Below are 12511 nucleotides of genomic sequence, written 5' to 3'. Positions count from 1 at the left end.
TCTGTATGAAACACCAACCCCCAACCCCTGCCCATGGCATTCCCTATACAACTTACTTTGCTGCATTTTTTTTTCTGCATATCACCACCTAACATACTCCATATTCATTTGTTTATTGCTTTATTTTTTTTTTATACCATTACTAGAATGTAAGCTCCACAAAGGCAAGAACTGATCTGTTTTGTTCACTACTCCATTGCCAGTGCCTGGAACAGTGTTGAAAGAAGGTGGGAGAGAAGTTATGGGTACGATGCAAGTTCATATTTGAAGCTCTGGCAGGAAGTTGAGGTGACTACTAATTTCTCCCTAAAATTTTATGCTAAGAATAATGAGGGAGGTGAGTTGATTGAGGTTTGGGAGAGTAAAGAATATTTGAAATACTGGATAGAGAGAGCAGAAAAGTGAAATGATAGAGAATACTGAAGGAATAACAGTATTGAGGAAGCAATCAAGATCAATGACTGTGAATTTGTAGCTGCACCAGCTTCATTGGGTGATTTTTCTCTAAAAGACTATACTTTATTCAATTCATACCATTATGCAAGACATTATTATTTATTACCATTTTACAATAGGAGCAATAGTTTCTGAAAGATTAGATAATTATCCTTAGGCATCTAGTGCCAGTGTGTGGCAGAGCTAGGATGCAAACCAAAGTCCTTTTGACTATCAGGGCCACCCTCTCACTACACCGTACTGTGGGGTGAGTGTGCTCAGCATATTGTTTGGAGCTTGGAGAAAATAGTGCAATTTCTATTTATATTATGCTTTTAATGTTTCTCTTTTTTTAAAGTATGATATATAAGATATATAATATTTTAGCTAATAGTACATATATAATCATAAATATGCTTACATTAGCAGTGTGTTCTCTATTTTTTTTTTTTCACTGATAGGGTTACATGTCAAAAGAGTTTAGGAATGAAAAGCCCTTGCTTTGTGTTTAAGAATCTTAGGTTATTCCATTAATGAAATGCAAACTTTTAGGCTCATCTAATTGAGCAGAGGCCAGAGACCCCTCACTTGTTAAATGAGGGACCTGGACTTAAATTGACAATAAATCACTCTCAAGGACAAAAAGTCTTTGGAAAATGAGGCTTAGAAAGTGGGAGAGGATGTAATATAAGAAAATAATGTCAATATATATAACTCCTTACTATTGAGAGAATATAGGAAATCTGGGAAATATTAAATAAAATTTACCTTCTTCCTAGCAATATTGTGAAGTTGATCATAGTTTTTCAATTCATAAGATTTTCTCCCAATATAAAACCAATAGAACCATACCTAAATTATACTTTGAAATTGAGGACTATGAAAAAGGAAAAGAAAACAGACATCCCACCACACTAATTCAGCCAGTCTACTTTTGTGAATTTCTTTCTGTTTTTCTTAGATATATTCAGAGTACACGTTTCTGATTTTTTTTCACATAGTAGTCTATCATTGGTTTATTGTCATTTAAAAAGTAGCAAAATCTTCTTACTGGAATAGGTAAAACTTACTTAGTCATTTCCCAGCTGTTGACTTTTTAGGTGGATCCCAACATTTCATATTATTAACAATGCTGTTAACATTTTTGTACATAGAGCTTCACACATATTTTGGATTATTTTCTTAATATAAATTCTCAGAAATAGAATTACAAGATCAAGGAACTCTAAGTCACTTGCCAAGTTGTTATCCAAAAAGATTGTAGCAAATTATGATGCTACCAGTTTTATCAGACCCTTGGCATTGCATGTTGTTATTAAGAAAACTGTTTGTTGCCTCTTTAATAGGCAAAAAGTTCTGTAGTTTAATTATATATTTTTGATGCTAGTGAGGCTATATGTCTATTTTTGTCCTAAAAACAACTGGCATAAGAAGGATATATGATTCTGTAAATCTTGTTTGTTATTAGATCTTAGGTTCTTTTTTTTCTTAATTGTATATCCTTTTAAAATTATACCCTCCTTTAATCTGATAACTATATTGGAGTTTATATCTTAGCTTCTAATACCATTTTCCAATAAAAAGAAGGAAGGCTCCTTGACACGAGAGAAAAACTACATTGGTGGGAGTATATCAAAGGAACATGGGAGCCAACTGAAAGAGCTCCCATTGGCCAAAGCTAGAGCAAACTGAGCAACACAATAAATAAAATAGTGTTTGATTATAACCCAAAGTATAAGATAAATATCCACATCTCTATACCAATATAAATAAATTATTGAATAAAGACATAAATGTAGAAGAAGAGACAAATTTCTCTTATAGAAGAATTCCAGATAAATTATATAAATATTCCATCCGTTATTTGGATATATCATACCCTAACTAATTTATCCATTATCCTTTTGATGGACATTTGAGTTGTATTTAGTTTTTGATATTTCAAGCAATGATGCTGTGAATATTCTTGTACATGGCTCCTGGAACACATTTATAGGAGTTCAAACAGACGTTTTAAAATTGGTTTTTGTGATTGCCAAGTTAGAGCCCCCCAAATTTTCATTTTTTTTTTTCAGATAAATGTCATTTCAATTGATTTTTTCCAAATTGGCAGTATAAGAAGGAAAATTAATAGACTTTGATTACTGGAGGAGAATTCATGTAATGATTATTACTAAGTTAAAACTCACTTAGATGAGAAACCATGACTGCTGGATTTGTTTCTATTTTTGTTCTGTTATGCAAATGAAAAAATTCATCCATTAGAGCCAGATTGATCTATCTTATCTATTAATATATTTTATCTGTTAATATAAGTAATGTTTGGATAGAAATTTACAGTTTATAAAGCATTTTTATATACTCTATTCACTTTGAGTTTCACAAACATCAGGGGATTAGGTACTATTATAATATTATTATTATTTCATTTATCTAGATGCATAAACTAATGATCAATGAAGTTAAGAAATTTTCCCAGATTTGAAGCTTCATTATCTCTCTGAATATATGTACTTTACACCATTAATATTTCATATTTTTTTCTAGATTTAATAGAGTAGACCAATATATTATCATTTTTTTTGAAATACTAATTAAGATTTAAACCTATTCCACAGTTCCATCTCTCTTATGCAGAGAAAGAATTATTGGAGAGAGAACCGAGAGGAGAAGCCCATCAGGAAGTTCTTAGGCGAGCAGCCAAAGATCTTCCCATCTATACAAGGACCATGTCTGGAGGTAAATGTCGATAATGGGTGGCTTGGAACAGTATCAAAATGATGTGTTGGGGTGACTGTTGGAAAGTATATTTATATTCTTGATACTGTCATACTCTCATTTTAAAAATATTGAGTTATATCTTGGAATTGCTATTACATCTTCCCCTGTATAATTCCATAAACCTAATGGAAACACGAATAACACTGGGCATGGAGAGCTCAACCAAAGCAAAACTGACTAATTCTATTCCACCTACTTAGGTAAGAATCAATGAAGATGTTAGAACTACTGAAATCCTCTTTTGTAGTTGTATTCATTTTTAAAGTTTTAATTATAAGCCTTCCTACTCTTATTTATGAGAGCAATATCTGAGTATGCAATTAATAATTTTAATGTTTTTCATACATTTAAAACAGTCATTTCATAGATTATTTAAAACTTAATTTAGGTCTTGGTACGATGTCTTCTTCTGTCTTTAAAATGTGTGCTAATTTTTGCAAATAAAATTGAGTTGATAAATCTCTTACTTGGATCAGAAATTTTAGGTAGTTTAACAGCTATATAATTACCCAATTGTCTTAAAATCTGGCACATGTGACCTATTGACACTTGACCACCAAAACTCATCCGGAAATGCTGTGACCTGAGATCCATGCCACCCATTCGGGTACCCACTAGCAACATGTGACTATCGAGCACTTAAAAATGCAGCTAGTCTGACCCGAGAGATGCTGTGTCAAATACACAGCAGGTTTCAAAGATTTAGTATGAAAAAAAGAATGTGAACTATCTTGTTAATATTTTTATGTTATTTATATTTGTTTCCAGCTTACTTTAAAGTCATAATTGAATCTAACTCTGAGTCTCACTCACAATTTTTATCCTGTTTGTTTTCACTGTACCAATGTTCCATGAGCAAGTGGTAATTTACTCTGTTTCCTGAGTCAATATCTTTCCCATAAAGACAGAGATGTGTTTATGCATATTTGTGTGTATGTAGTCTGTATAAACCTTAGCAAAATATTCAGGAAGTTTAAGTCTCCTAAAAATAAATTCTGCTTGAGTTTCCAGAGTGACATTTAACTTGGAAAAACCTGGTCTCTCATTGCTGCTTCAGTGTTACACCTAGACATCACTGAATTAAGAAAAAGGAGGAAGCATGTCATACCAGCACGAATGTTTTTCACTAATTACAACAACTACACTTTGGATGTATAAGTCACCTCATTGTGTAGTTTATATAATGTTATGTAGATGTCATCTCCTATTCCTCTCAAGTATTTTATGCCTATTTCCTGAGGTGGGATTATGATCCATGATAGTTTGGAATAGATTCTGGGTTTCATAATACAATCTTTATTTATACTTCCTGTGCTAAGTTCTAGATGCCTGCTAAAATAGATATTACCTGTCGAGAGGCATTAAATAAATTAAATCACACAAAGTGTAAGAAATGTATTGCAATGCTGTTTGATTGATGCTGTTCTGGAAAATGTGGCAGGTGGAGGTCAGCATCATTTAGAATGGACTTCAGCACGGCAGCCACAGCAGCAGGAACGCAGGGATTTGAGGGGGTCCTTTCCACCCACCCCAGCCACACCCTTCTCAGATCCCGTGGATTCTATGGATAACTTTCATTTTTACTCTGGGAAAGTTTGTGGACTAAAGCAACATCAGTTGATGTTCACCCTCTTTATAAAGAATGGAAGAAAGTGGGTACTGATGTAATTTAGGATTTTTGCCATCCATTCTAAGTCCAAACGCCAAACTGAAAAATGCCAGCTGCCTGGTTTAAGCCGACTGCTACACAGATGGAGCAAATTAAACCACAGATGCACTTGGGTATGGGGTGTGGGTTGTGCAGTAAGGGAATTAAGATTGCTCGTCTCATTTCTATTTGTCCTGTGCTTTCTTCTGATCTGCCAATCTTCTGCTTTTTTGCAGGACTCTCCAGACTTGCTTCTCATTCTTATTCTTATTCTTATTCATAAGGGCTGTTTGCATTTTAGCTCTTTTCTGCCCGCTATCCTATCCTATATATATATATATTTTTTTTTTTTGGTAGATTTTGACCAGGAGAGTAATAATTCGAAGTGGTGTAATTAGTTTATTATTTTACACACAGATGTAAATAAATACAGAAAATATTATTATTCTTTTCAACATTTATAAAAACAATTTTAAATTACATAAGTAAAAATGAATAAATTCTCCAAACATTTAAGCAAGGCAGTTAAAATAAAAGTCCCCCTTACTATAGAAATTTTTAAATGATTATCAGACAGTTTATTTTAAATTACAGTGCAATGGTTTTTGGTGTTAATAATACATTACTCGGGGTGGTTTTTTTAAATTAAAAACTAAATTTAGGTTTATGAAAGACTATAAGCAAAAAACATTTCTAAGTTGCTTTAATTTCCTGTGAGTTACTGCCCCACTTTGATTTGAAAGGAATTTGACCAGTTTACTTTAAAGTAGAGATAATCATTAGATATAGCTCCCTAGAGTTATTCACCAAAACTCACCTGGAAATTTTGTGACTTTAGACCTGTGCTGCTCATTATGGAAGCTATTCGCCCCACGTGGCTATTGAGCAGTTAAAATGCTCAGTTGGCTAGTCCAATTTGAGATGTGCTTGAAGTCTAAAATACACGATGGATTTCAAAGACTTAGTACAAGGAAAAGATTAGAAAACATCTCATTAATATTTTACATTGATTATATTTTGAAATGATAATATTTAAAATATATTGAATAAAATATATTATTAAATTAACTTCACCTGTTTCCTTTTACTTCTTTTTAAAGTGGCTACTAGAGAATTTAAAATTATACTTGTGGCTCACATTACATTTCTTCTTGACAACACTTCCTTAGACTTTAATACTTTGAATCAGCCAGTGGTCTCTTATCACTTCACTTGGAATATACCTGTGAGACTTCATTCAGGAGATCAGCAGCTATGCCATTGATCTCTGCAGTTATAAAAAGAAGTTATAAGACGTTCATTAAGAATTTAGTTCAGTATTGAAAACAACTCTGGTAGGCATTAATGTCCAAAAAGAACTAATTTTACTCTTAGTTTATTGAAACTATTTCCTTTTTTCCAGGATTATAATATTAGCTAATATAATGTTTGTTGCAAGTATTTTTCCAAATTTTAAGCTCATTAGTTTGGTTTTACTGATCCTACTGGACTGCCCACTTAATTGTTTTCCTATACTTTTGGTAGAACTGCTTGCATCCTGTGAGGTGCTTGCATAATGAAATAGTGACTCCAGGTCAGTCATCCACAATTGTTTCTGATATCTGTATTAGAAGAGAAAGGATCAGGGCTTCAGTTACAAGAATTACAATTCTCTATTGAAAGCACTTCCTCCAGTACTCATTTTTTTTTCTTTTTCTTTTTTTCCAATAGTCACTTCTAATCTTGCTCAACAGAGAAGACATGAGATCTGTCCCAATTTAAGGAGTTAATACAATTTATTCACAAATATCTAAAATGTGTTTCGATGGTTTTGCTCGTCATCCTAGCAGAGTAGAAGAAATTTACTTAAGGGAGACATTGAGTTTACTTTCACAGAAATGGACATTTTTGTACCCTATGTGAGCCTTACTATACCTACTGACGATAATGTCTTAGAAAAATTTCCTCAAGAAGTTCTCTTTGCTTGGAAAACTTCTCCAGAGAACTGTGGCAACAACCAATTCATTCCATTTTTGTACTTAAACAGAGCTGAATATCTAATTTTTACCTAATTTCAATGCAGTATATTTTTTAGAATTTGAATGTGGCAGATAAATAATAAAAGCTATTTAATTATATATTCAATCCAGTGTTACATCTAAGGCTAAGTAGAGCTTTTTTTCCCTAGCAATCCGATACTGTGACAGATGCCAACTTATAAAACCAGATCGCTGCCATCACTGCTCCGTCTGTGATAAGTAAGAAAACCTTTTCCTTCTAAGAGTTCATGCTGCTTGTTTCTTTTAATGTAGTATTTCTTTGCTCACTGTTGTCCAGATCATCTCCTTTTCTCTTTATTCTTGCTTCTCAAGCCTTTATTTGGGACATATAATCAGTGGAATCACCTGCAATAAGAGTACGGTTTGGGGCAGATTCATGCTGACTTGAAGTGAACGATTTTTAGCAGTTCTGACTTGGTTACTTCAAGTTAGCAAATACTTCTGCTATGACTGTTTTCCATTTTTATAAAGATAACTTAATTGACTTTGTGATGGTCAGATGTTAGTATATAGTTAACACAAGACAATAATAGTACTACTTGCTTAAAGATTGATATTAAAGGAAATGTTTTATCTAGACTTTCTGTATATCTGTGAATGTTTTGCAATTTCTTTAGCATAAATAGTTATATATTAGCTTTTAGAAGATAATTTATTTAATTTTCATTTTAAAATGTATATTTTAAATTTAAGATTCTATTATAACAAAACTGGAATTGGTTGTAGTGTTTATTTTAGATGAGGACTTTTGCTATTACTCAGTTTTAATGTAAGTATTTTCATAATTTTTAATTGCTACAACTCTTTTGAAATAGCTATGTTTTATACTTTCTTTTTATAGTTTAATGTGATTGAAATTTTGGACAGTGTTTGGTGTTTTTTGTTTTTTTTTTAGATGTATTTTGAAGATGGATCATCATTGCCCTTGGTGAGTATGGTTCTATCCTTAAACAAGATTCAGTCACATATAAATTTTAACACTGGAATCACTTACCTATTTAAGTCTTTTTATAAATGAAATATTGCCTTAGCTGGCATAGGAGATACTTTCAGATTTGGTTTCTAGTATTTGTTTACTTAGTTCACAAGAGCCATTATTCAAGAGGATTTCCATGAAATAATTTTAAAACCAGTAGGTTAACACTATAAAAATTCATTTGTCACATTTGCTCAGATCAAATGGCTTTTGTATGCACATGCATAAATACTGTCTAAAATACTTCCCAGAAGTATACACAAAAATGTATGTATAAATTGCATATGATACTTCACTGGAAATTTCTAAAAAAGAATTAACTCATCTAAAGGTTTGACAATTTTTTTTTCCTGCAATTTTATAGAGTTATATTCACATACATACATTTATCCACAGTGTACAATCAGTTGTTCATGGTATCATCATAAAGTTGTACATTTATCACCACAATCAGCACTTGAACATATTGATTACTATAAGAAAAAAATTTTTTTAGCAATAAGAAAAAAAATGATAAAAAGAAAAATACCATGTCATACAATACAATATAATAGTAAGGACAGCAAATAACACCACTACCAAGAATCCCATATTCCTCCCCTATATCCCCCTCTCATATACATTTAGCATTGGCATATTGCCTTTGTTACATTTAATGGAGGTATATTACAATGTTACTGTTGACCATAGACTCCAGTTTGCTTTGATTATGTTTTTTCCTGAATACCATCCCTTTTTCAACTCTCTACATGGTTGACATTCATTTGCTTTCCCACATGCAAAAACATTTTTATATTTGTATATTTAGTAACAGTCATTGGCCACTCCAGTTTTTGCCAAGTTATACAGTCCCAGTCTTTATCATTTATCTTTACCTCTGGTGTCATACATTTTCCTATCCCACCTCTTTCAACTTTACTCACAGACATCTTTGTTCAGTGTACTTACAATACTGTGCTACCATCACACAGTATTATGCTATCTATTCCTGGATCTATGCAATCAATCCTAAACATTCTGTAGTCCTTCAGCATCAAATGGCTGGTCTCTGCCCTCTTTCTATCTCCTGGTCAAGGCATTGACTTTTTTTTTTTTTTTTTTTTAAAGAGTTTTAAGAGTTTCCACTTAGTATTCATTAAAGTTTTCTAATATTTCTATGTCATGAAATTAGGTAAGTTAGAGGATTATTTGAATGTCTAATGAATAAAGGTTGATTTTCCTGCTGTTCTGATTTGCTAATGCTGCCATTATGCAAAATACCAGAAATGGATTGGCTTTTATAAAGGGGGCTTATTTGGTTACAACTTTACAGTCTGGAAGCCATGAAAATGTCCCAATTAAGGCATCAACACAAGTATACCTTCACCGAAGGAAGGCCAATGGCTCTGGAAAACCTCTGTTAGCTGGGAAGGCATGTGGCTGGCATCTGCTGATCCCGGGTTGTGTTCCAGCTCCTCTCTCATCTTCTGTGCATTCTTCAAAATGTTGTGCTTGGGGCGTTTTGTCCTGTCTTAGCGTCTCTGGAGCAAACTCTGGGCTAGCATCTCCAAAGTGTCAGCAAAAGTCTGCTTTCAACAGCCATCTCCAAAATGTCTCTCTCAGCTGCTCTGAGCTCCTTCTGTTTGTGAGCCCTTTTATAGGACTCCAGTGATTAAATCAAGACTCACCCTGAATGGGCAGGGTCCATATCTCCATGGAAATAATTCAATCAAATGTTTCACTCATGGTTGATTGAATCACATCTCCATGGAAACACTCAGTCAAAGGAGTCCAACCTAAACAACATTAATTGCTAATACATCTGCCCCCACAAGATTGCATTAAAGAACATGGAGTTTTGAGGGACATAACATCCAAACCAGCACACCTGCCTTTCTCTGTAATTTCTCTTCTTGTACACATAGTCCTGACAACCGTGATGCTGGTGTCACCAGGTTGGATTTGGATATAAAGCATGCTTTTCCTACAAGACTTACCTCCTTTCAGGGATGGTACTATGGAAAAGTAGACCTGCCCACCAATCACTCCAGATGTACATTGGACCGGAATAGGGAATGGTTAGTCTGGCAGCATGAAACAATAGGGGAAGTAGGGTTTACTTTGTCCTGATTTCTCTTCAGGTTACCTATTGGTGTATCAGATTTCCTTTTCTCCTAGATTTATTTGCATTGAAATTAAAGTTAGTCAATGCCTATGCAAATGATGTTTTTCTCAAAGAAAGATCTAGAAAAATAACTCCTCTTTGTATGAATTTTCATTTGTATTCATTCTTTGGTGCCCCACTTGTTTTTTGTGTTTTGTTAATCCTCCTATATTCCTCCATGGCACCCCCCACCTCCCTCCCTGAGGGAGGTATATATCCCCACCACCCAGATATCTCTGAGTTCACGCACCTGTGGTGGTCAGTTCTCGTGCCCGCTCATGGCTCCATATCTCAGGTACCTGAATCTCTTTTCTCCTCTGCTCGAGGGCTCTCGCCTGCCTGGGGAGACGTGTTCAGCTCAAGCAAGACAGTCCAGAAGTGCAAGGGCATTAATGCCTCCAGGGGCCTCCTGCAACCAGCGAGGGACTGGCTAATAATACACGGTCTTTCCTTGTCTCAAAGAAGCTGTGTGCATGTTGCTGGGTCAGGGTCTGCTTTGGGGGGAACCCTTAGCTGGGTACTCTGGATATATTTAGCAAAGTGGTAAAGAAATCAGTGGTATAGAGTTGACTCCTGTTTTCCTAATTTCAAGTAAAAAGCGATTGTGATGATAAGGAATGGTGAGGTGGAAACAATCAGGATGAATCTCAGGCCAGTTCATATCAGTAAAGCTTTTATGTCCTTTGGTATACTCACAAAGTTACACAAACAGAGAGTAATACTTTACCATCATACCATCCCATACCATCTTTCTAAACCTGCGATTAATTTGTCTTTTTAAGAAAGTTATAGTATAATTTGACAATCTTTCAAATTTTCAGACTTTTCTAAATAAGTAAAGGGAAACAGATATAAGACTTAAGAGTTTTAAAAAATGGGGTTCAGATTGCATACCTACATACTACCTGTTCTGTTCTCCTCCTTCAGTGGAAACATGAAGAAAGTTGAATGAACTCACTGCAGTACCTTTCAACTTCTGTTTCTGCTTTTCTGCACTGTTGCCTCCCATGCGCAGCCACTGGCCCAGCCCCATCTTGGCTCTGGGGACTGACTTGCAGAAAGCATTAGCCATGTTGACTTGCAAAGGGTTTGGTATAGGAATTAATGCCGTCCAAAGGCCTAATATCCACCTGGTGCAGTTGAATGAAGTGGCCATTTTATTTATTTTTTAAAGTTTCAAATTAAAATGTTAAATTAAAATTTTTGTAGGTAATACATAGTCATTGTTATGATTTTTTTTAAGTGAACATGTTCTTCCCAGCGCCCCTCTCCCCAAACTTTTCTCCTCCTCAAAGGGGAGCAGTGCTGTTAATGTCACATGTACTCTTTCAGATAGAAATGTGTGTGTGTGTGTGTGTGTGTGTGTGTGTGGTTCCCAACCCTCCTCCACACATACCTTTGTTTTTACACAAATGACTACATTGTGGACTGGGACTGTGCCCTTTTTTTTCCCCACCTACTCACCTAGTGTATCCTGGAGATTTTTCCATATTAGTATATGAAGAACTTCTTGGTTCTTTTTTTACAGCCATATGTGAGTGTAACAGTCATTTATTAGAGAACTTTTACAATGTTTCCAGACTGTGGGACAGCCATGGTATATAGGTCCTGTATATTGGTTTTGAAGTTCAGGATCTATCATCTTTGAGCATTTGAAAAGTTAGATAAATAGTTCCTGTCTGTTGTCAGTGACTTCCGCATATCTGCTGTGGCCAGTTAAGATTGCCCAAGGGATTAGTGTTTTAACTAAAGTAGACAATCTGTAGTATTTGCTTTATTGTGATTTCTTTCATAGAAGTATTTTGTCTTTCAATATAAAAATTTAGCTCATTAATCAATTATAGTAGTAACATACTTTGACATTCTTGCCAAAGGTTATTTAATACAAATAAGTAATTTTAGCTTCAGTGTTGAGTGCCCATTATATGTGGGGGTGGGGGGGAGGAGAGAAGGAAAAAAAACTATATTTATATGTATATAAAATCTCTAATCCTTACAGCAATGATAGTCGTAGTGATTATTTGAACCACTTTAAAGAGGAGGAAGGTGAAGGTCAGAAAGCTTAAAAAAGGTTAACCTTGGTATGTAAGGTTAAAATACTTACATACCAAGTATTCTGGACTTCATAGGCCACATTCTTTCCAAAATGTTATGTTCTTCTACCACTTTAGACTCAGAAAGGGATTGTCTCGAAATGGAGCCAACAACTGTTTACACTGAATTTAAACAACATAAGAAGGATGTTTACATGAGAATTGTTTTATCCATATGAAGTCACTCCTTTTCTAGATGGAGGAAGCACAGACTGAGAATAACTCTTCTTTTTCAAATTCAGTCTACAAGGCACTAGGCAGTAGTGCTAGTATGCAATGTACAGCAGACTAAAATACTTGGTCTGTATTTACACTTTCTCCTATGTTTTCTGGCTCTGACATAGCAAATTACATCAAGCTGAAGTAGAAGTTAAATAAGCTAAACTAGATGTTATA

At 34.3% G+C, this 12511-nt stretch overlaps 1 protein-coding gene across 5 annotated transcripts in view; it reads left to right on the top strand.

Annotated features, from left to right (window-relative positions):
• The window catches only part of ZDHHC2 (zinc finger DHHC-type palmitoyltransferase 2), an 80584-nt gene that overhangs the window by 45804 nt on the left and 22269 nt on the right, over positions 1-12511 (top strand). For all 5 annotated transcript variants that reach the window (XM_037831234.1, XM_037831233.1, XM_037831235.1 and 2 more), the window contains 3 exons: positions 3054-3174; positions 7032-7101; positions 7799-7831. In XM_037831234.1, coding sequence (XP_037687162.1) covers positions 3054-3174; positions 7032-7101; positions 7799-7831 — 224 coding nt within the window. The remainder of the gene's footprint in view (positions 1-3053; positions 3175-7031; positions 7102-7798; positions 7832-12511) is intronic.

The sequence above is a fragment of the Choloepus didactylus genome, chromosome 3 (assembly GCF_015220235.1).
Source record: "Choloepus didactylus isolate mChoDid1 chromosome 3, mChoDid1.pri, whole genome shotgun sequence".
NCBI classification, from domain to species: Eukaryota; Metazoa; Chordata; class Mammalia; order Pilosa; family Megalonychidae; genus Choloepus; species Choloepus didactylus.
This window is presented reverse-complemented; position numbering and strand designations above follow the sequence as displayed.